General features: G+C 42.1%; 1 protein-coding gene across 3 annotated transcripts in view; it reads left to right on the top strand.

The window, feature by feature from the left end:
* ranbp3 (RAN binding protein 3) overlaps positions 1–24,107 on the top strand; it is an 86,046-nt gene extending 61,939 nt beyond the window's left edge. For all 3 annotated transcript variants that reach the window (XM_033047171.1, XM_033047172.1, XM_033047170.1), the window contains 8 exons: positions 3,251–3,360; positions 5,577–5,661; positions 7,115–7,235; positions 9,601–9,725; positions 13,392–13,512; positions 15,006–15,148; positions 17,670–17,856; positions 22,840–24,107. In XM_033047171.1, coding sequence (XP_032903062.1) covers positions 3,251–3,360; positions 5,577–5,661; positions 7,115–7,235; positions 9,601–9,725; positions 13,392–13,512; positions 15,006–15,148; positions 17,670–17,856; positions 22,840–22,883 — 936 coding nt within the window. In that variant the 3' untranslated portion in view covers positions 22,884–24,107. The remainder of the gene's footprint in view (positions 1–3,250; positions 3,361–5,576; positions 5,662–7,114; positions 7,236–9,600; positions 9,726–13,391; positions 13,513–15,005; positions 15,149–17,669; positions 17,857–22,839) is intronic.
* The last annotated feature ends 466 nt before the right edge of the window (positions 24,108–24,573 follow it).

The raw sequence follows: 24,573 nt of genomic DNA, 5'->3' as shown, positions 1-24,573 counted from the left end.
CTTGACTTCTGGGAGAACTGGGGTTGGGGACTGGACTTTGTGCCTTCCCCCACAGTGGTAACCATTGTGGGGGGATGATTTTTCTGTGTGTAATTACTATGTTAGTCTGTGTCCAAGATGGCTGTCGGAAGAGAGAGTGGACGCTGGCGCGCTTTAGCTGCCGCTGCTCTCTCTTCACTTTGTGATTTTTGATTTTTTTTGATTTTGTGTCTTTGGAGCGATTTCTATCTTTAATTTGTATATTGATGATGTCCTTATTATTTATTTTTCTCCGACTATATGTTTTTTTCTGTTCTGTTAATCTTTGTAAGGTGTCCTTGAAATTTGAAAGACGCCCGAAAATAAAATTTATTATTATTATTATTATTCTTTCATCATATGTCAGTCCTGCCATCCTGGGAATTAATCTGGTGAACCTATGCTGCACTCCCTCAATAGCAATAATGTCCTTCCTCAAATTAGGAGATCAAGATTGCACACAATACTCCAGTTGCAGTCTCATCAAGGCCCTGTACAACTGCAGTAGGACCTCCTTGCTCCTAAACTCAAATCCTCTCACAATGAAGGCTAACCTTCATAGCAAAAGGATTTGAGTATAGGAGCAGGGAGGTTCTACTGCAGTTGTACAGGGTCTTGGTGAGACCACACCTGGAGTATTGCGTACAGTTTTGGTCTCCAAATCTGAGGAAGGACATTATTGCCATAGAGGGAGTGCAGAGAAGGTTCACCAGACTGATTCCTGGGATGTCAGGACTGTCTTATGAAGAAAGACTGGATAGACTTGGTTTATACTCTCTAGAATTTAGAAGATTGAGGGGGGATCTTATAGAAACTTACAAAATTCTTAAGGGGTTGGACAGGCTAGATGCAGGAAGATTGCTCCCGATGTTGGGGAAGTCCAGGACAAGGGGTCACAGCTTAAGGATAAGGGGGAAATCCTTTAAAACCGAGAAGAACTTTTTTCACACAGAGAGTGGTGAATCTCTGGAACTCCCTGCCACAGAGGGTAGTCGAGGCCAGTTCATTGGCTATATTTAAGAGGGAGTTAGATGTGGCCCTTGTGGCTAAGGGGATCAGAGGGTATGGAGAGAAGGCAGGTACGGGATACTGAGTTGTATGATCAGCCATGATCATATTGAATGGCGGTGCAGGCTCGAAGGGCCGAATGGCCTACTCCTGCACCTAATTTCTATGTTTCTAACACGCCAAATGCTTTCTTCACTGCCTGCTGTACCTGCATGTTTACTTTCATTGACTGATGTACAAGCACACCCAGGTCTCATTGCACCTCCCCTTTTCCTAATCTGACAGCATTCAGATAATAATCTGCCTTCCTGTTCTTGCCACCAAAGTGGATAACCTCACATTTGTCCACATTGTACTGCATCTGCCCACTCACCCAACCTATCCAAGTCACCCTGCAGCATCATAGCATCCTCATCGCAGCTCACACTGCCACCCATTTAATTTGCTCGTCTAAATCGTTAATATATATTGTAAATAACGGGTTCTAGCATTGAGCCTTGCAGCACCCCACTAATCGATGCACCCCACTGGTCACTGCACACCACTAGTCACTGCACCAGATGGCAGAAAGATGAGTCAGTTGCCACAGCATATCTATGCTCTAAACTGTTCTTATCGTAGCCATGGAATTTGTTTGACTGGCCCTGCTGAGTGTCTGTAAACTTATTTGACCAGATCCTGAGGCGTTTCGACAGTCATGATAAAGAGATGATGTTTCCTCTTGTGGGCAAATCTAGAGGCTGACTGTTTAAGGCAGAGATGAATGAGTATTTAATCTCAAAGAGTCTTCAGGGGACTCTCTTCTTCAAAGAGCAGAGAAGAAACAGTCTTTTTACGATGTGGTAGAGTTTAGATATGCAAGGATTTGGAAGTGTACTAGGCTACGCAAGAATGCTTGTTTGAGGCTGCTTTAAGATCGCCTAAGATGTTATTGAATGGGAGAACTGGCTCAGGAGATGATGGCCTCCTGTTTCTTATTCATGTGTTTGTGTGTTCTTGGAAGAAACGTGGAGATCATTCATTCAGTTTTTTGAAATAATGAAGGAAACTGATAGATTTGTGGCAACCTTTACTCTAATAAGAAGCTTTTATACAAGATGGCCTTGGGTATGGAATGAAGGGAAATGTATTTGTTCAAGGTACATTAAAAGTACATAAATTGTACAAGCCTACATTAATGTTTTTGCTCATCCTTCCATCTGTTTATTATGAAGAAGGTTTCACTGAAAGAAGCAGGAATGAAAATTATTATATTGAAAAGGATGGGGCTGATTTATGAAGGTTGGGTTTCTTTAGAATTCCTGCTCCTAAACATGTATTCTTGATTTAAAAAAACAATCAATGGATTGTAATAGTCTGTCACAAATTTTACATACAAGGCTGTGAAATACTTGTGTAATCTTCAAATTATAAAAAATGCAAAATAAGCACCATTTTAGTTTAGGTGTAGCGCGGAAACAGGCCCTTCGGCCCTCCGAGTCTGCACCAATCAGCGATTCCCGTACATTAACACTCATTAGGGACAGTTTTACATTTACACCAAACCAATTAACCTACCAACCTGTGCACGTCTTTGGAGTGTGGGAGGATACCGAAGATTTATGGGACGACTGATCATGGGACGACAGATGGCACAATGGGCTAAGTGTTCGGCTGGCAACCGGAAGGTAGCCGGTTCGAATCCCGCTTGGAGTGCATACTGTCGTTGTGTCCTTGGGCAAGACACTTCACCCACCTTTGCCTGTGTGTGAATGTGTGTGAGTGATTGGTGGTGGTCGGAGGGGCCGTGGGCGCAGATTGGCAGCCACGCTTCCGTCAGTCTGCCCCAGGGCAGCTGTGGCTACAGAAGTAGCTTACCACCACCGAGTGTGACTGAGGAGTGAATGAATAATGCGATGTAAAGCGCCTTGAGTATTAGAAAGGCGCTATATAAATCCCATCCATCATTATTATTATTATCTCGGAGAAAACCCACGCAGTCACAGGGAGAATGTACAAACTCTTGACCGACAGCACTTGTAGTCGGGATGGAACCCGGATCTCTAAGCACTGTAAGGCTGCAACTCCTCCGCTGCGCCACCGTGCTGCCCACAATACATCTACAATATGTCAGAGCAAGAGCTGTGTATATATGATTAATGGGGGATTGTATTATAAACTTTTGCGTGTATGGGTGCTCTGCATTAGCTTGTCCCTGTACTTTCATATTTATGGTCTGTTGCAGATAGTGGAAGGCAGCGACAGTTCAGGTGACATGAAGGAAGGTTCTGTGGATGGAGAAGCATTGCCAGCTACCAACTATTTTCTCCAGTACATCAAGCAAAATACCGCAAAGTAAGTGTTTCAACCCGTTCTTCAGGGTGACTGATGTGGCCAATGTGAATTAGTGGATTCTATCGCAGACGGGGCAGAAAGTTCCTGGTTTAGTTTTTAGTTTAGTTTAGAGATACAGCACAGAAATACTCTCTTCGGCCCACCGAGTCCACGCCGACCAACAATCCTACACACACTAGGGACAATTTACAAATATACCAACCAGCCAATCAACCTACAAACCTGAAGGTACACAAAAATGCTGGAGAAACTCAGCGAGTGCAGCAGCATCTATGGAGCGAAGGAAATAGGTAACGTTTCGGGCCGAAACCCGGAAGGAAATAGGCAACGTTTCGGGCCGAAACCCGGAAGGAAATAGGTAACGTTTCGGGCCGAAACCCGGAAGGAAATAGGCAACGTTTCGGGCCGAAACCCGGAAGGGTTTCGGCCCGAAACGTTACCTATTTCCCTCGCTCCATAGATGCTGCTGCACCCGCTGAGTTTCTCCAGCATTTTTGTGTACCTTCGATTTTCCAGCACCTGCAGTTCCTTCTTGAACACAACCTACAAACCTGTACGGCTTTGGAGTGTGGGAGGAAACCGGAGAAAACCCACGCAGGTCGCAGGTCGTGCATTTGAGGGCAAGTTGGTAGAGGACCTTTGCTTTGCAGATGTACTTAAGTGAACAAATGGCTGATGACGGAGCTTGGCTTCTGATTATATGTATGTGCAGTCATCACCCATGTATCGATATGGACTAGAGAATTTTGTTTGAAAAGTCGTAAAATACTGCAGCACATTCACGTACTGGCGCTGCCTCACAGCACCAGTGACCCGAGTTTGATCCTGACTATGGGTGATATCTGTACTGGCTTTGTGCATTTACTCAAGCTATTCCTCTCATGATTTTGTACACCTCTATAAGAGTTCCAGCCTGCCAAGCCTCTCCCTGTAGCTCAGGCCCACGAATCCCGGCAACATCCTCTTAATCCTTCTCTGTACCCTTTCCGGCTTGACAAAATCTTTTCTATGACATGGTGACCACTCTAAATGTGACCTAACGGAAACATGAGCAGCTCTTTAGAGAAAATGCAGTTGCTGTGGCTGAACTGTTGCGGGAAGCTACATCTAACTCCAGTTCTTACCCTATTTAGTATGTTAAAAAGCAACCTTGCAAACTGTTGACAAACGAATAACCACCAATGTTAAACAGCAACTTGTCAACTGTGTACAAATGTGGCTCTATCAGCTTTGCTTTTAACATGGAGATCCATGGGTATCCTAACAATTACTGTTACTCTGTTATGTTCTACTTGGCTGGTGCCCGGGGAATTATTGGTGATAAATAAAACAGCATTTAAAATGGGCAATCGACTAAAATGCATCACTCTCGGCAAAAAAAACCTGACAGAATTAGTGTCTTGATCTTATGGATATATACAGAATACATTGTAGATCTATTACTACCAGATGCTGATAAATGCACAAAAGGACACAGTGCTGGAGTAACTCAGCAGGTCAGTTCCACTAAAATATGTACAATTGAAAACAGTGCATCCTTTAGAAATCTGTGCAGATAGAAGATTCTGAAGTTTTGCAGTCTTGTCACATGATCCAGGGATCTATCCCTCGAGTAGGAAGGAACTGCAGATACTGGTTTACACGCTGAAGATAGACACAAAATGATGGTAGCTAGGAGAATGATCTATTCTAACAATGATCTATAAATTACCCTTGAACCTCATCTCCTTTGATGTCTCATTTTCACACCTTACCTTCCATATCTCTGTGTCTCCCTCTCCCCAGACTCTGAGTCTGAAGAAGGTGTCTCGACCCGAAACATCACCCATTCCTTCTCTCCAGAGATGCTGCCTGTTCCGCTGAGTTACTCCAGCATTTTGTGTCCAACCTTTGAGTCTTTCTCTGCACCCATCCTGAGGTTGAGAAATATGCTTCATGATATGACCAGTGCTTTTAGTACAGCATTATGTATGGTAGTCTTAGGCATGACTTGGTGTTAAGCTCAGCCTTCTCTTTGCTTTGCTTTGAATGTGCTAAGTCCTAGGATTCACCATCGCTTCTAGATCATTTTCAGGTTCCCTAAAAACAATTGAACAATTTTTCAATTTTTTCAACATGCAGTGTTTTTGCCTTCTCATAATGTCTTACATTCTTTGTCGAGCAGCATAAACATTTTTTAATTTTAATCAAATTTTTTTTTCCTCACCCTATTGCAGTCTTCTGGACTCTGGAGAAAATGCTGAGAGCAATGCAAAAAGCCCCAAGTTTGTTTTTGGAGAGAACATGAGTGAAAGGGTATTGGTATGTAGTGTGAACTCGATAATCTTGCTCCGCATCTTACCTATATTCTCTTCACTTTGATTGAAAATTGATCACAATTATTACACATTTTCTTAAGAGTAGGAGCGATACTAATGTATGCTTGTATTCACTGGAGTTTAGAAGGATGAGGGGGGGATCTTATAGAAACATATAAAATTATAAAAGGACTGGACAAACTAGATGCAGGAAAAATGTTCCCAATGTTGGGCGAGTCCAGAACCCGGGGCCAAAAGGGAAGGTCATTTAAGACTGAGGTGAGAAAAAGCTTTTATGGAATTCCCTGTCACTGGATGGATTTAAGAGAGAGTTAGATAGAGCTCTAGGGGCTAGTGGAGTCAAGGGATATGGGGAGAAGGCAGGCACGGGTTATTGATAGGGGACGATCAGCTATGAACACAATGAATGGTGGTGCTGGCTCGAAGGGCCGAATGGCCTCCTCCTGCACCTATTTTCTACATTTTCTAATGCACGTGAATGGTTTATTCTGCATATTGCAGTTGAATACGTTGACATTTTTATAGCATGATGTGATGTTCAAGAAGTCAAGTCAAGAGAGTTTATTATCAGAACCTGTACTAAAATGGCAATAAATGTAATATGGATAAAGGGGATATGGGGAGAAGGCAGGAACGGGGTACTGATTGTGGATGAGTTTATTGTCATGTGTCCCAGATAGGACAATGAAATTCTTGCTTGCTGCAGCACAACAGAGTATTGTAAGCAAAAATACAGGACAGTTCAGTTCAATATACACATAAATAAGCAGATGAAGTCCAATAGGCTGTTACAGTTCAGAATCTGTTTGTTGGCAAGTTTAATAACCCGATGGCTGTGGGGACGAAGCTGTTCCTGAACCTGGATGTAACAGATTTCAGGCTCCTCCTGTACCTTCTGCCCGATGTTGGCTGCCTTTTTGAGGCAGCGACTGGGATAGATTCCTCGTCGATTTCTCGACGCACCCCCCCCCCCCCCCCCATGCCAGGTCCTTCCCTGTGTTCCTACTTCATTGCATTCTATTCTACGAAGTAGGTGTCCATTGGGAAGGATTGTTACGTTAGAATAGAATGCAATGGAGTAGGAAGATAGGGAAGGACCTGGCATGGGGGGGGGGGCGTAGTGAAATAAGAAGGACCTGGCGTGTGGGGGGGGGGGGGGGGGGGGGTGGCACCGAGAAGAGGGACCCGGCTTGGGGGAGGGGCCGAGAGCTAAAAGGGACTGCTGTGAACGAAGAGGGCCCAAACATGACTCTAATACAGAGTACTCTTTGTATCTTTGTCGGTGCCAGAAATGTGGCGACTCTTTTGTGGACTTTGTCTAGTGGATGCAAAAACACATAGACCATAAACCATGGACATGTGACCATAAAGTCTCGCCTTCAAGTAAATAGTCTTGCACGTGGGATTTCTAAGGACAAGTGAATTCTATTTTGCAGAGTTTTCCACGGCTAGGCGATGCGTGCACTGAAAGCAACAGTGACCAGCTCTTTGCAGAAAACCCACCCGCTGCATCAGGATCTGCATCTGAAACATCACAGGAAACCACACCAGAGAAAGGTAATAACTGATGTATTATAGACATGGAACTGATTTTGCGCATGTTGATGCTTCTAATGGTCTCATATGTAATGGATTCAACTTCTACGTACGAGTTATCGTTTTACTGAAAATGTATTGTTCTATCATAGAACAGGAACAGGCCCACCAAGTCTGCACCAACAATGATGCCAGTCTAACTAATCCCATCTGGCTGCATATGGTCCGTATCCCTGTATTGCCCACCTATTCAAATGTCTTGTCTAAATGCCTCTTAAATTATGTTACTGTCTCTGCTTCTATTACTTCCCTAGTAGCGCATTCCAGGCACTTAGTGCACTGAGTGTGTTAAAGAAAAAAGTTAGCCGTACACTTTTCCTGTAAACCTGTGTCCCTCTCACCTTAAACCTAGGTCCTCCAGTATTTGATATTTCTCTATCCGAGGATAGATTCCGTCAGGTCCTGGCAACTTATCCACCTTAATGTTTTTCAAGACACCCAACGACATGTCCTTATTAATATCAACAAGCCAATCATGATCTTCCTGATGCAAAGTACTCATTGAGGACCTTGTCCAATTCCTCCGGCTCCACATACAAATAACCTCCATTGTTCTTGAGTGAACCATCTCCTTCCCTAGCTACTCAATGGCCCCTTTTAGCCCTGCTAATTCCTTGTTTATTTTTCCTGCTTGCTATAAGTCCCTTCAGGGACTTAAACCTTACAGGTAGACAAAAGTGCTGGAGAAACTCAGCGGGTGCAGCAGCATCTATGGAGCGAAGGAAATAGGCAACGTTTATGGCCGAAACGCTCCTTCAGACTGCCGAAACGTTGCCTATTTTCCTTCGCTCCATAGATGCTGCTGCACCCGCTGAGTTTCTCCAGCACTTTTGTCTACCTTCAATTTTCCAGCATCTGCAGTTCCTTCTTAAACACTTAAACATTACAAGTGCTTTTCCTCCAGAACATTGTGATCTTTATCTTTCATCCTTGGGATTGGGAACCCTGACCTATTGGCCTTTTAAAAGACTCATGTAAGATGTAGAATAACTCCCAAACAGCCACATCCAATCTACTTTGCCAAGCTCCTGCCTATTACTGTAGTGATTAACCATCCCCTCCAAATTAACTTGTTCGCTCAAAGGCCACTCTTATCCATATCCTGTCATAAAACATACTTTTGAAAGGACACAAAGTGCTGGAGGAACTCAGCAGGTCAGGCAGCAACATCTCAGGAGAACAGGTATAAGTGCCGTTTTGGATCGAGACCCTTCTTCAATCTGAACCAAAATGTCGCCTGGCCATGTTCTCCAGAGATGCTGCTGCCTGACCTGCTGAGTTACTGTTTAAGAAGGAACTGCAGATGCTGGAAAAATCAAAGGTGGACAAAAATGCTGCCGAAATGTCACCTATTCCTTCGCTCCATAGATGGTGCCTCACCCGCTGAGTTTCTCCGGCATTTTTGTCTACCTGCTGAGTCACTGTGGCATTTTGTGTCCTTTTCTGTATTAACCAGCATTTGCAGTTCTTTGTCTCTACATTAAAATGTACTTCATCAAATTATTCCTATAACTCTCATTTTGGAAATAGCGCAGGTCTACAGTTTGCCTCTGTGCAGTAGATTAGCACTTGCTCCTCTGTAAGCAACTTGCTCTTTTATAAGATAGGTAAGTGCTCAGTGCTTCAGTTTGAAAACACAGACATTTCTTACAATTTAAAGTCATGTCATTTTTTTTTCTTTCATTCTCCTGGTAAATGTTAATTTATTATTATTATAATTTGTAAATTCTAAGAAATATTTCTGTTAAGGTGCATCCCTCTTTAGCATTCTTTGGAGAAATCTTGATTGCAGTATTTACTTCCTGTCAGTCTGCCTGGGTTTATCACTTGCCACTTTATATAAATCTGGCCCAAAGTGCACTCTGTGGTAAATCTCTACTATCTTCAGGGCAAATGAAACTGGTAAAGGCTGTATTCGGGTGCTTGTGTGAAAACTCTTGAGTTTGGCTAATCTCTGAGTTTGCAAGAATTCCTTCTTTCAGAGATTTTGAAATGTGTACCGACTTGACATTGAAGATAAAAGTGATCATTGATTATTTTTGGCCAGAAACTAATCAATGTATTCAAACGCCAAAACAGGACCCTGATTCAAGCTGGATTGTTATAAATCCTTTCCACAGATAAGATATTAAGTCCAGCAGACCTCCTTTAGTCAATGTTAAATACGTTGTATGGAGGTAAAGATTCATTTGACATTTTGATTTACTGTTATGGGATGATTGTCTCGGTAACACCAGTTACTGTATTTGAAGGGGAAAGAATATCGTGTCATGTTCATTGAGGACCTAACAGTCCCAAATTCATGTAAATATTAATTAACTTCCAGTAAACAATGTGACAGAATCACTGGAGGAGTCTGCAGCTGCTTACACCAAAGCAACAGCCAAGAAATGTTTGTTGAAAAGAGTTGAGGTTATCACAGGAGAGGAAGCAGAAAGTAACGTCTTACAGGTATGTGATTGAAACTCCAGAAATACCTGTTCTTTCAGTTTGAGTTGACTATTTGGAGAATGCTACACATAGCATTTAAATTTAAGTTGGTACATTTTAAAATCTTTATCATTGTCTCCTTTGTAGCAGTTCCAGTTAGAAACCCACTTTCAAGGCCACCATATACTGGGGTAAAGCAGCCAATATAGATTGGTCGACCAGTCCCTCAGAAGCAGTTTGACACACAATGCTGGAGTCACTCAGCAGGAAAGGCAGCATCTCTGAATAGAATGAATGGGTGACGTTTCGGGTCGAGACAGGTCTGAAGAAGGGTCTCGATCTGAAACGTCACCCAGAGATGCTGCCTGTCCCGCTGAGTTACTCCAGTATATTGTGTCTACGGTGTAAACCAGCACCTGCGGTTCCTTCCTACACTCCTCAGGAGCAGTTTGTTGTTCAGTTAAGCTGCTCTGTTGCCTTTACTCTGCTATTTAGTTGGCTTTTACAGATTCCTCATCTCAATTTGCCCCATCCTTTCCTTTTCCCTCAACACTTTGTTTCTACCTCTGTTTTTAAACTTAAATCAAGCCTGTGGTTCACTAACTGTTTCAGGGTTTCAATAATTTTAAAACTATTCTTAATTCGATCTAAGGATTCAAATCATCATCTGGTAATGTACATGAATTCTTTTCAGAGCTATTTTGTTATTGGTATTATAGATTGTTTTGTTCAAGAATTGACAATGATCATAAGTAAAGATTTTTTTATTATTCGATCGAAGTTTTGTATTTTCACTGAGTTTCAGGTGTCTTTTCGGACCTTTGTGTTGTGTACCTTTTGATGTTAGATGTAGTTACATTGTTGAATTAATCTCCTTGGTTAATATGTGTGATATTATTGATAAGGTGCCCACCACTCCTCATGAACATTGATCCAGCCACCATAATATAAAAAAATAAACCTCGTGTTAATTGTGAGAGTTGTGAATCTGTGGAATTCTCTGCCTCAGAGGGCAGTGGAGGCCGATTCACTGCATGCATTCAAAAGAGAGTTAGATAGAGCTCTTGGGGCTAGCGGAATCAAGGGATATGGGGAGAAGGCAGGAACGGGTTACTGATTGTGGATGATCACATTGAATGGCGGCGTTGGCTCGAAGGGCCGAATGGCCTACTCCTGCACCTATTATTGTCTATGTTTCTATGTCAGCACTTGTACTCTTTTTCCAGGCTGGCATTCTTAATTTTTTTACTTTCTTCTTAAAAAAGCAGGATTTTGATTTTGATGAGTGCTTTGTCCATTCATGGAAGATCGAGACCCTTAAGGGTGAGGCAGCATCTATGGAGGGAAGGAATAGGTGACATTTCGGGTCGAGACCCGAAACGTCACCTATTCCTTCGCTCCATAGATGCTGCCTCACCCGCTGAGTTTCTCCAGCATTTTTGTCTACCTTTGACCTTTCCAGTATCTGCAGTTCCTTCTTAAAAACGTCTCGCTGAAAGGGAGCATTTAGCTGAAAGATGTTCAACATGGATGCTCTTCAACCACTATGTGAGGGTTTTGTTCTTTCATTCCAAAAAATCCTTTTTAGTTTGTCAAATTGCACCTCAATGAAATGTTTCTAGCAGGATAATAAATTCACTCGTTGCGTTGAGAAGATAACTCTTTAAAAAAACGTAACTAGGGCTGCACACCAGGGTTGGCTGCAACATTAACATCCATTTATTGGAAATGCTAGAATCAACTAGTGTTTGGCTGAGAAAAGTGGAGTGTGCTGTTCAATATTAAATGTGGAACACGGCAATTACATTTTACATGTTAAAATTAAACAGTTTTACAGTAAGTCGTGGTTTGCAGCTTTATGCCAGAGCATCATGATACCTAGTGGTTACATGAGAAAGATTTGTGAGAGCATTATCGGTTGATGTCACAGCAACAATAACTGATAGACATAACATCCCAAGATTATCATTTTAATATTGGAGGTGCTTACATTGTATTTCCTAGGCAAGAAGTCTCTCTAAGATTTAGTAATAGGCTGTGGAGAGCAAAGATCCTATAGCGGAGCAAGATAGACCACTGCTGCTAAATGCAAAGGGCTGACGTGGAGTACACAACGGAGCGGAGCGTGGGCCTTTTTTTCATCCATTTCAGTAACCGGACCGGACCCGACTCGCAGTGTAATCAACGTTGCGGGGGAACAGTTTGTGTTAATAAATTTAAATTCTGAAAATATGGGGAAGATTTTTACCAAATAACATTTATTTTTACGAGGATGTTTCCGTAACCGGCTTCCGTCTCCGCGCTATTATCCTATGGGATCTTTGGTGCGGAGACGGAAGCCGGTTACGGAAATGGGGCCGAAAATTACCCATGAATCTGCCCATGACCGTACTACGTCTTTTTCGCCGAGTGGACTATCTTGCTCGCTGTAGGATCTTTGGTGGAGAGTGGGAGTGTCTGGTTACCAGCTCTTTACTATCACCTCATAGAGTCAGGTTATGCAGCACTGAAACAAGCCTTCGACACAAATTTATTCACCCAAAGGTGTCTTCCTGAGCTCATCCCATTTGCTTGCATTTGGCCCATACCTCTCTCAATCTTTCCTATGCACATTCCTGTCCAAATGTTCTTTTAAACATTGTAATTTGTACCTGCCTTTCCCACCTCCTTTGACAGCTCATTCCACATATCACCACTCTGTGTGGAAGAATGTGCCTCTCAGGTTCTTTCAGTTGGGTATGCAAAGATGCTCACCGGCTTCTGAAAGGTTTGTTCTAGTATATTCCCTGTCCTGTGGATTCCATTTGCCTCTTGCCTCTTTCACATGTGATGTCCAATGAACCTGGTTGCTTGTAATATGTACAACTTCAAAGGATGCTGCAAGTTCATGCCCATACCTCCTGATAATGTGTCATTAAAGATGGAACAGATATTCAACATTTGTTAATAGACACAAAAAGCTGGAGTAACTCAGCAGGTCAGACAGCATCTCTGGAGAGAAGGAATAGGTGACGTTTCGGTTCGAGACCCTTCTCACAATTAACTTCTTCAACATGTGTAGGGAGGAACTGCAGATGATAGTTTACATTGAAGATAGACACAAAATGCTGGAATAAATCAGTGGGACAGGCAGCATCTCTGGATAGAAGGAATGGGTGACGTTTCGGGTCAAGACACTTCTCACAATTGACTTCTTCAATAATTGTTAGTTTATTTTTCTTGCCTGCATTACCTGGCCCTGCTTTACTCTGGCGTCAGAGCTAAAAAAAAAAGAGCTTGCAGTGACATTCTCTTAATTCTTTGTGGCACTCTTTTTGGTCCAAGATATTGGTCCCCATCAGAACTCTCTCGGTTATGATTCTGATAACAAATTAACAATCTGTTAAAAACTAAACACACTTTAAGCTCCATCATAAAAATTAAGAAGGAATCTTCAGTTAAAGACCTACTAGGAGAGGATATAGAGGAATGCACCAACTAATGCAACCTTTCAAATGAGAACAAAATATTGGAAATGGATTTTAGTGATATTTACAGTTTGGAATCATGTGCTTTCTTATTTAATGATAATCATCTTTCATTTTTTTTTTCATAGTTGCATATCAATCTGTGTGTGGTTTGGACATTTAACCTGCTGGTTGGGAGGCTAATATTTCATGGCTTCAGAATCTTCTTGATTAATTTCAGATGCAATGTAAGCTGTTTGTATTTGACAAGACATCACAGTCGTGGGTCGAGAGGGGAAGAGGTCTCTTGAGGCTCAATGACATGGCGTCTGGTGATGACGGAGCTTTGCAATCAAGGCTAGGTATGCTTTCATCTTCTGTACTTTTTGATAATTTAATCAGTGACAATTTGTAGTGCTTCCTAAAATAACGTAGTCTATAAACGTGCACATTTTGGTTCTCATTACCTGGCAATACCTGGTGAAAAGTTCAATTCAGTTTGCTTCAGTTTATTGTCACGTGTACCGAGGTAGGTACAGTGAAAAGCTTTTGCTGCGTGCTAACCAGTTAGCAGAACGACATATGATATATTATTACAATTGATCCATTTATAGTGTATCATAGTTAAAGTAAGAAATGTTGCTGTAAGAGTAGAGATTTAACAGTGTTGAGCGATTGTGATATGAGTTTGTAGATCTGCTTCTGTGGCCAGCATGCATATAGTCACCTGGGTCTTTGCTGGTTAAAGCTTTCATGATTATTAACTACATTGCGTGATGCAAAAATTGTGATTTTGTACATACCAGCAAAAAAAAAACGTGATTGATGCCCTCTGATCCAGTATTCACTGATCTCTTTATGAATATTTATCAGTTTTACGTTTTGAGTGTGAAGTAAAGAATTTGCAATGATAGGAATTGTCACTGATTTGTTTCTGTATTTGGATTTGTGAAATAACTTCCTTGTAGAAGCATTGAACTTTGTTTCATGAGAGACTGCCATAAGACAGAGAAGGCTGCCTGTGAAACTGTAGCAAGATTTCAGGTACTTCATGGACCAAGATCTCAATTACTTTAAGGAATGTGAATGTGTGTCTAGTTGTCAGAACTGATGGAAATTGTGAAAGTTGATCCATTGAATGCAGAGGGTGGAAGGTGAGGACCAGATAACTCTGTTTTTATGCTGTCCAAAAGGGGAGAGGATGAGAGCAAAGATGCAAGAAATAGATGGGATATGGTCAAAGGCTCGATCCACTTGGTGGAGGGAAGCCAAGGTTCACAAAGAAGAAAGCCATTTCATAACCTCTGCGTGAAAATTGTCCCTTTACTAGTGCAGCGAAAACAGAGAATCTGGGAGAATGGAATGGAGTCTGTACGTGATGCAAGGTGGAAGAATTATAATACAGTTAATTGTGACATTTTTGGGTTTGTAATGGATGTTTGTGGCTAGCCTGTAACGCGAGATGATGAGATCAGGAAACAGGAAGGGAAGAATGGTCTTTGTGGTTTTTCAGTTTGCAAGGGAGCCTGTCTTCTAACCAGCTAATACACTTTTGTTTAAGTTTTTGGTTTAAGGAACCAGAGCAAGAGAGAATTGGCACTAGCTACCAAAGCAAACATAGGTCTGGCATTGTTCATGAGGAAACATAATAATTGTAAAAGACATTCCCTAAACCAAGACTCCCAAAATATCAGATCAGTTTCAGCTGCGCACTGATTGATTGCAATCTTCAAACAGATTTATCACGGGCACTCGGATACCAGTTTAAAATATAGTGGTATGGTTCTTATTCTAAAGGTACTGAACAGGATGCAACATTGACTATGCTTCCATTGCTCTCCTTGCTCTGTTGCAGTGATGCGGACTCAAGGCAGCCTCAGATTGATTCTAAATACCAAACTCTGGGCTCAAATGCAAATTGATAAAGCCAGTGAAAAGAGTATTCGGATCACAGCCATGGATGCAGAGGACCAAGGTGTCAAAGTCTTTCTAATTTCGGTATGTCTGCTTCATTTATTTTAAGAACTCAAACGTCAGCCTTTATTGCCTTGTTTTGGGATGTTCAAACTATATAATCACAGGCGGAAAGGAATTAGGGATTAAAGACAAACGCACTGAACTAGGTGGGGAATGAAAAGGACCTTTAATTGGGGATAAGGGGATAGTTGATCATTGAGCTAAGTTTATTCATCCATATAAATGTTGTAGATTAAGCTATCATAAATTGATCAGAACCTGTGCTAAAATGGCAATAAATGTAATATGGATTATGGGGAGAAGGCAGGAACGGGGTACTGATTGTGGATGATCAGCCATCTTCTTCTTGCGTATAGTGTGCGCAACCTAAAGTTGTAGGACAACTTGTTCTATTTGATCTTATTTGATTGTGCACGCCGGGTTGATTGCATTAGTCGAAACAGGGCGGACCACGTGAAGGTTGCAATCTCCCACCCCAATGATCAACCATGATCACATTGAATGGCGATGCTGGCTCGAAGGGCCAAATGGCCTACTCCTGCACCTATTGTCTGGGAGAAGGGTGGGAGTGGAAATAGACAAGGAACATGCAGAAAAGGATAAGAGGGAATTTATTGCAAGTTTGATAGGTGAGCGGCCAGTTAACATTTCAGCTTTGGAATCCTCAAAATATTATGATCCAAGTAGAACAAAACAATGTGAAGGCCAAGGATTAAATTATAAATGCAGGACTACAGATATGAGGCAGACAGACAGACAGACAGACACATTGGCACACAACACATGTATATTGACATGATGTGTGTAGGACAGAACGGCTGATGCTGGTTTACACCGAAGATAGACGCAAAATACTGGAGCAACTAAGGCAGCATCTCTGGAGAAAAGGAATAGGTGGCGTTTCGGGTCGGAACCCTTCTTCAGACTATTGGCAAAATGGAAGATAGTAGATGATTAAGTAGCAACTGTGTGATTAAAATGGGAGGAGGAACCGAAAGATATGAAAGCATATAACTGAGAAATGGGACACTGAAGCAAATGGAAAGCAGAGGAAACCGTCAACACAAGATATTCTTGGAGAAGAAGGGTCTCGACCCGAAACGTCACCTATTCCTTTTCTCCAGAGATGCTGCCTGCCTCGCTTAGATACTCCAGTACTTTGCGTCTATCTTCGGTGTAAACCAGCATCTGCCGTTCTGTCCTATACACTTCATGTCAATATATATGTGTTGTGTGTCTTGAAGAAGGGGACAAAAGTGCTAGGTTTATACTCCTGCCCTAGTCCAACATCTGCCAGAGGTCAGACCCCATGTACATCCACTTTCAGAGATTGAGGTATAAACTGTGGAATTGGTGTGATTGCTTCAACTCAACTGGTGAGAGCGAGTTACATGTGAACGATTGTACGGACACATAATTAAATTAATGGTCTATTTCAGAGGCCAAGTCTTGGTTTGTCTTGGTTTGGCCGATGGTGGATTCCTTTGATACGGTACATTTTTGGACAATCCAGAGGGAAATTTACCATGAACCTGATCCATTGCAAAAAACATGCTCAGAAGAACAGCGCACCGAGTCTACCTATTTGCATGCCGAGCCAGAGAATGCTCCGGGATTCAAGTCTGGAAATAATTCCATCCCTCAGTCTATTCATCACAAAAGCAAGGTTGGGGAATCTGGAATTCCATTGCCACGGGCGGCCAGGTCATTGGGTATTTTAAGGTGGAGATTGACGGATTCTTGATTAATAAGGGTGTCCAGGGTTGTGGGGAGAAGGCAGGAGAACGGGGTTGAGAAGGAAAAATAGATCAGCCATGGTTGAATGGCGGAGTTGACTCGATGGTCTAATTCTGCTCCTATGACTTAGTACCTATAAACTTACATTACACCATAGGATGCACGTGTGTGTGTGTGTGTATGTCTGTCTCTTTAGTGATTAATGGGGCTGTCCCACTGTACGAGCTAATTCAAGAGTTCTCCCGAGTTTCCCCTGATTCGAACTCGGAGAATTACGGTAATGGCTGTTCGTAGGTGCTCAGGGGTCTCGTGGACATTTTTCAACATGAGTCTTCCCGAGCTTACCACGTTTACCGAGTACCTGCCGTTAGCGTTACGAGCCGTTAAGAGACGTCCTGAGCTCCGACGTACCCGCTACGTACATTCTACGTGCTTACCACGAGTTTGATTTTTTTTTTAAACTCGGGAGAGCTCTTGATTTAGCTCGTACAGTGGGACAGCCTCTTAAATTCCTTCTATAAGAAGAGATGATCCATTTTATTCCATAGCATAAACTTGAGACTGCATGAAAAATGATGTTGCAGACAGACACATACAATACTGGAGTAATTCAGGCAGTATCTCTGGACGGAAGGAACTGGTGACGTTTTGGGTCGAGACCCTTATTCAGACATTAGAAATTGTGTTAGTAATTGAAAATAGATGATTCTACTCTTCTCATTGGCAGCTGCCCTAATTGTGTTATGGATTTTGTTGTTTAAGTCAGGAAAAGTAGATATTTAATTTTGTTTGGGACTGATTGCAGGCCAGTTCAAAAGATGCTGGACAACTGTATGCAGCACTACATCACCGTATTTTGGCGTTGAGAAGTCGCTCTGAGCAGGAGCCGGAACCTCCGTGTATAACTTCAGAGTCGGGAGTGACACAGTCAAATGAGGAAGATAGTGACGATGACGATGATGAAGTTATTGTTCCTGCTTCAACAACGAGTGGTAAGTGTGATATTGGGTGATCTGGTCAGTAATGAGTGGCATAAGGTAGATAAAAGTGCTGGAGAAACTCAGCGGGTGCAGCAGCATCTATGGAACAAAGGAAATAGGCAACGTTTCGGGCCGAAACCCAAGGGTTTTGGCCCGAAACGTTGCCTATTTCCTTTGCTCCATAGATGCTGCTGCACCCGCTGAGTTTCTCCAGCACTTTTGTAAGGATGTCGGGTTACACCATACCTTGGGTTTTGGGCCGAAACGGTGCCTATTTCCTTCGCTCCATAGATGCTGCTGCACCCGCTGAGTTTCTCCAGCACTTTTGTCTACCTTCGATTTTCCAGCATCTGCAGTTCTTTCTTAAGCAATGAGTGGCAAAGTTCGAGAACACATTAATGTCTGCTAACCAATTAAAGAAAGCTACTCCAATATAGGTCATGAGGAATAGGAGTAGAATTAGGCCATTCGGCACATCAAGTCCACTCCGCCATTCAATCATGGCTCATCTATCTCTTCCTCCTAACCCCATTCTCCTGACTTCGCCCCATAACCTCTGACACCCGTACTAATCAAGAATCTATCTATCTCTGCCTTAAAAATATCCACTGACGGCCTCCACAGCCTTCTGTGGCAAAGAATTCCACAGATTCACTACCCTCTGACTAAAGAAATTTCTCCTCATCTCCTTCCTAAAAGAACGTCCTTTAATTTTGAGCCTGTGGCTTCTGGTCCTAGACTCTCCCTCTAGTGGAAACATCCTCTCCACCTCCCCTCTATCCAGGCCTTTCACTATTCTGTATGTTTCAATGAGATTCCCCCTCATTTTTCTAAACCCCAGCGAGAACAGGCCCAGTGCCGACAAACGCTCATCATAGGTTAACCTAGTCATTCCTGGGATCGTTCTTGTAAACTATAGTTAAACTGATTTTAAACAGACACATACTTAACTCCAGTAGACCAACGTCCCTAAAATATATGTAAATACCGCCAATATAAAATTAATTTTATTTCATTTGTTTATCCACTTTTGAGTTTAGAGACAAGGGGGGGGGGCAGAGGACTTTTAATGGGGCATTATTATGGGCTGTGCTGATTTAATGCGCTCTGCTTACAAACTAGTGATCGAATAAAATGTTATGGATACCTCTTGGCTACCAAATTCAATCTAGTTGACTTTGAAATATAAAACAAGTACTAAAAGCCAAAAGGCTTTAAGATTTAGATTTAATCATTTCTTATAAAGGGGCTTTGAGTTCCTGATGAGCAATTTTACGTCACCTAGGAAATAGTATTTTGATTGGAGGGGGGATATTGCCACAGGCACCTGTGGAAGCCAAGCCATTGGGTATTTTTAAGGCAGAGATTGGCAGATTCTTGATTAGCAAGGGTGTCAAGAGTTATGGGGAGAAGGCAGGGGAATGGGGTTGAGAGGAAAAAATAGATCAGCCCTGATAGAATGACGGAGTAGACTCGATGGGCCAATGACCTCATTCTGCTCCTATGACTCATGAACTGATATTCCTAAAACTAAATTGGAAATAAACATCAGAAACCTAACCTGCTGAACATTTACAAAACCTGTCCTGTATTTATTTCAGATTTTCAGCATCTGCAGACTTTATTATCCTTTGTTATAATACAGAAAGTTATATTACACTAATGATTATAATGCTCTATGAGGTTATTTAAAAGTCTTGCTATCAAAGCAGTTTCTACCTCGTTGTAATACTAGGACAGATTTTGTCCTGGGAAACTAACAATGAAGTTTGGCTGCCCAGCCCATGTAATGTTATGGAGCTGTGTGACGGTGCTGTCCAGCTGACATCAATAATGTAAAGGACATTAGATAGATGTGGAGTTGCTGACTGAATGCAGGTTTGAAGTGGCCATGTAAAAATAGACAGTCCACACCTACAGAGCTAACATCAGTCACACTCTGTTCCTTTGCACAATGAAGCCAATGCTGACTTTGTAGAGGTACGTTTGGTTGGATGAAGTGACAACCAAATCCAACAAGGAGCCATTTCTTGGATAATGCTGGGAGAATATTTTAAAGAAGTGTTTAATTGTGCATTTAAGGTGTAACTGATTAATGATTAATGTCAGGGAAAATTTCCAAGTGCTTTTTTTTAAATGTCATTGTTTATCGACTGTATTTTCTTGTCCCATGATGATTTATGTGGACAGCAAACATAAATCCTAAAGTTGGGCGGCACGGTGGCGCAGCGGTAGAGTTGCTGCCTCATAGCGCCAGAGGCCTGGGTTCGATCCTGGCTACTGGTGCTGTTTGTACTGAGTTTGTACGTTCTCCCCATGGCCTGCATGGGTTTTCTCTGAGATCTCCAGAGTCCTCCCACACTCCAAGGACGTACAAGTTTGGAGGTTAATTGGCGTGGCATAAATGTAAAAATTGTCCCTAGTGTGTGTAGGATAGTGTTAATGTGTGGTGATCGCTGGTCGGTGCGGATTCAATGGGCCGAAGGGCCTGTTTCCACGCCGTATCTCTAAACTAAACTAAACTAACATGTAAGGTACACAAGAATGCTGGAGAAACTCAGCGGGTGCAGCAGCATCTATGGAGCGAAGGAAATAGGCAACGTTTCGGGCTGAAAACCCTTGAAGGAAATAGGCAACGTTTCGGGCCGAAACCCTTGAAGGAAATAGGCAACGTTTCGGGCCGAAACCCGGAAGGGTTTCGGCCCGAAACGTTGCCTATTTCCTTCGCTCCATAGATGCTGCTGCACCTGCTGAGTTTCTCCAGCTTTTTTGTGTACCTTCGATTTTCCAGCATATGCAGTTCCTTCTTAAACTAACATGTAACTTGTTTGGGAAATTGGAATCAAATCAGAAAAGGATCTAAATGCTCAGGTAGGGCATTTCTGTGGCGTGTGGAAGAGATTTAACACTTCAAGATATTTGACCTTCATTCGGAGTTGTGAAATGATAAATAAGTTGTGGATTGATGGCATGTATATGGAGCAAAGATAATAAAAAAGGAAACCTGCATTAGAGAGGAGAGGGAGAGCTGAAAGAAGGTGCTAAAGACTAGTAAAGAACAAAAAGTAGGCAACATAAGAGAGGACAAATGAAATGTGCAATTAATAGAAGAGGAGTGAGAAGTCAACTAAATGCTAGAAATATGCTGTCATGTAGTTCCAACAAATGAAGTTCAATGCTGACCTCAGGTGGCAACGCTGGAGTTTGCATGTTCAACGTGATGGTTTCCCCCACATGCTGTCCACATCTCACAGACATGCAGATAGGTTACTTGGTGACTATAAGTTGTTCCTGGTGTAGTTGGGTGGCAGAGCAATTCGAGGGAAGTTGAGGGGCATGTGAGAGAGAATAGCTTACTAGAGGACATGTGGTACTACGCTACAATCAATTTAGCTGTAATTGCTACATGGTGAAACCAAAATTTATAAAAATACCCTTTAATAAAATCTGACAATGTGCACTAACTACATGTGATTTTTTTTCTATCACAAATCTCAAATTGTGGAGTACAGATGCAAATAAATAAATGATGGGTCTTTGTCCCAAACATTATGGAGGGAACTGGTATTGAGACTACAATCATGCCTGGTAATAAATTCATACGTTCTGGGAGCAGAGTTAGGCTGTTCGGCCCATCGAGTCTATTCCGCCATTCAATCGTGGCTGATCTATCTTTCCCTCTCAACCCCATTCTCCTGCCTACGTCCTATAAACCCTGACACCCATACTAATCAAGAATCTGTCCATCTCTGCCTTAAAAATATCCGTTGACTCGGCCTCCACAGCCCAGTCAGGGGGGGAAAGTGTAAACTAAGGGTGGGAGGGAAGAAACACAGCGTTTTGGGGGGTGGGGGGGGGGTTAAACAAATGGAAATTCACAGGCCAGGGAGCCGCAGAGACCCCCGGCCTCACAAGCGGTGCGCCGGAGACGTGCCCCGTACCCACGCTCCTTTCAAACTGCTCGCTCTCACCCCTCCCGCAACCGGAAGCTGCACATACAAGGAATTTGCCTTGGTGCTCCGCTTGCAAGTGATAACATGACATGCAGTGACAATTAAGAATGACATATAAAACATTAAACATTAATAATAAAATATTATTGATTAAACATGCAAATTAAATAAAATACCAGAGCAAAAGTTCCTACGCTTTTCTGTGCAAACTTTCTTAGAGGCACACAGTGAGCCACGCTCTGGTCTCTGACACCTCACCCATGGCTATCAATTATAAACATGTGTCTGCAAGAGCGTGGAGATGCCTAGCTTTCCACCATGTGTAATATGAATTGAAATTACTTTAGATATTCAGGGATTTTTAAATATCTCGCGTCGGAAGCATTTCCTGGTCGAACAAACTTGTTAAGATTATATCCAAAATGCCAGAGCAGGGATTTCTTGCACCAGTATGTTAATTGTGTCACCAGATCTCTGTTCAAAGCTCGATTAAGAGACATGCTAAGACAGGAACAACAGATGCTGGTTTATACCGAAGATAGGCATTAAGTGCTGGAGTAATTCAGTGGGTCAGGCAGCATCTATGGAGAAAAAGGATGGGGGTGGCGTTTTAGGTTGGGACCCTTTGGTGAAGAGTCACGTTCTTAATCCTGTTGCCACATTCAAGATAGAAATGATGGCTGGTTTGCATTCCAGTCTGATTGAAATTGCATGAAGAAGGGTCTCGACACGAAACATCACCCATTCCTTCTCTCCAGAGATGCTGCCTGTCCCGCTGAGCTACTCCAGCTGTTTGTGTCTATCTTCGACTTAATTTGATTTTTTGGCTACAAGAATTGGTGTAATTTTTTAAATATTTGACAAGACAAGATTATATTACGCCAGGGCCTGTTTTATTTTGCTGTCTTAGTAGATTTACCTTTTCTTTGAATTTTTGGGGAAATATTTCTCACGCATTGGAATTTCAAGTTATGATTTTGAAAAAAAAAAACATCAGAGTGTATCCGGAATAACTAATACTTCTTTCCTTATTTATTTTTAGGCTCTTGTGACACAGATGACAAACAGACTACAGGAAGCACATAGCAACATCGGAACTCATCCGCTTGCAAGGTTTCCGCTCCAGGGACTTGCAGGCAACTCTGTGGACACCCCAGACCAGTGTTTTATTTTTCAGGCATTGTTGAAGATGAACTCTAGACTGGGCCCAGCACATCTCACTGGCGGCCGGTGCCTTCCTATCCTTGTGTTTTGTCCAAATTAATGGCTTTCACATGGTAAACTGAGAAACGGCTGGTTTTCTGTTTGGGATACGGAGGCTCATCATATTGATGAGTGAAACTCGCTCTCTGTCTCTTGAATGGCTCAGCAAAGGCACTTCACTTTTCCAATGGGACTTTATTCAGTACAGCCAGTGTGCACAAAGTTATGAGTTGTTATCAGTGTCTGTCTCTTTCACACACCTATCCACATATACATTTTATGTTCTGGCAAATGAGTGCACAGTGGTCAGATTTTTTGCAACTTAGAAGAGGAGAATTCTCAAGGATTGCATCTCAAAGCAGCAGTAAATATTAACAAACTGTGACTTACAACGGACTGTAGGCAAAGAGCCCTGATGTCTCATTTTTCCGATGTTATTACTGGGACTTGTGTTGTGCTGGGTTTTTTTTTAATTTCTTTGAAGAGTTACGCTTGTGTGTTCACAGAATCCTGCAATTTGGGCTTTTTTGTACACAGTAATATTTTTGTTCTTGATGTAACCAAGAACTTTGGTAAATCTGGGGGGGGGGGGGGGGGGTAAACAGGGAGAAGCTGAGAGGAGGTTACTGAGCTGTAAATTAAAGTGTGCTTTTCCCTTTACTGTCTACTTGCTTTTGCAGCAAGCCTTGGAAGCGGGAATGTGATAGTTAAATTTTAGCACAGAAATGATTAGTATGTAATGTTTCCTGTTCAAAAAAGAAAAAGACAAAAAACCTCCAAATTATTATTTTTTGTTTATTTCTTCAGAGCCGCTTCGAGTAATTTGGGGTCGGATCTGCGTAGGTCAGTTTTGTGTTTTTCACTGTCGCTGTAACTTTCTTTACACTGAATAGCCGAGAGTTCTGATACAAAAGAATGGAATAAAATCCACCCTATCCTCTCCCGACCCCCTCCCGACCTGACCGAGCTGGAAAGTGGTTTCTTTTTTTGCTAAAAAAAAAAAGCCTTAGCTCCTAGAGGAAGTCATTACTGATGTGGTTGAAAAGTTTGTGTAAGATTACTATATCAAAATGTATTTCTGGATTACATTAAACATTTAACAAAACACATTGTTTATGTTATATAGGTTATGTGGGGGTACAATGCTCTTTATATTTCATGTCCAGCTTTTTTTCCAGAGTGCCCATCTGTTAATTTACAATTAATAATAAATGTGGGCCTTTTTTCTAATTCTGATATGACAGTATGCACATTCTGTGAAGACGAGGATTGGCAAATAGTCCCCGACAGTAACTTAACCTTCCAACGGCTGCATTTATTACTTCTAAATGGAATCCACCTTTCTGAGAACATGTAACGAGAGAGAGCTTTTTACATTTTTGATGTGCTCTGACTTCTTTGAAACTGTGAAAGGCACCAATGGTTCTTTCAAACTCACGTTCCATCTCACTCATGATCGAAGAACGGCACTAATGAAATAAAGGCTGTGTTTATGTAAAAATATTGACCCAAACCTCAGCTGTGAGAAAATAGATCGAGTAGATTGCTAGTGATTCCCAATATACAGCGCCCT

The sequence above is a fragment of the Amblyraja radiata genome, chromosome 29, assembly GCF_010909765.2.
Source record: "Amblyraja radiata isolate CabotCenter1 chromosome 29, sAmbRad1.1.pri, whole genome shotgun sequence".
NCBI classification, from domain to species: domain Eukaryota; kingdom Metazoa; phylum Chordata; class Chondrichthyes; order Rajiformes; family Rajidae; genus Amblyraja; species Amblyraja radiata.
Note: the sequence above shows the minus strand (reverse complement) of the source record. Positions and strands in the feature narration are given on the sequence as shown.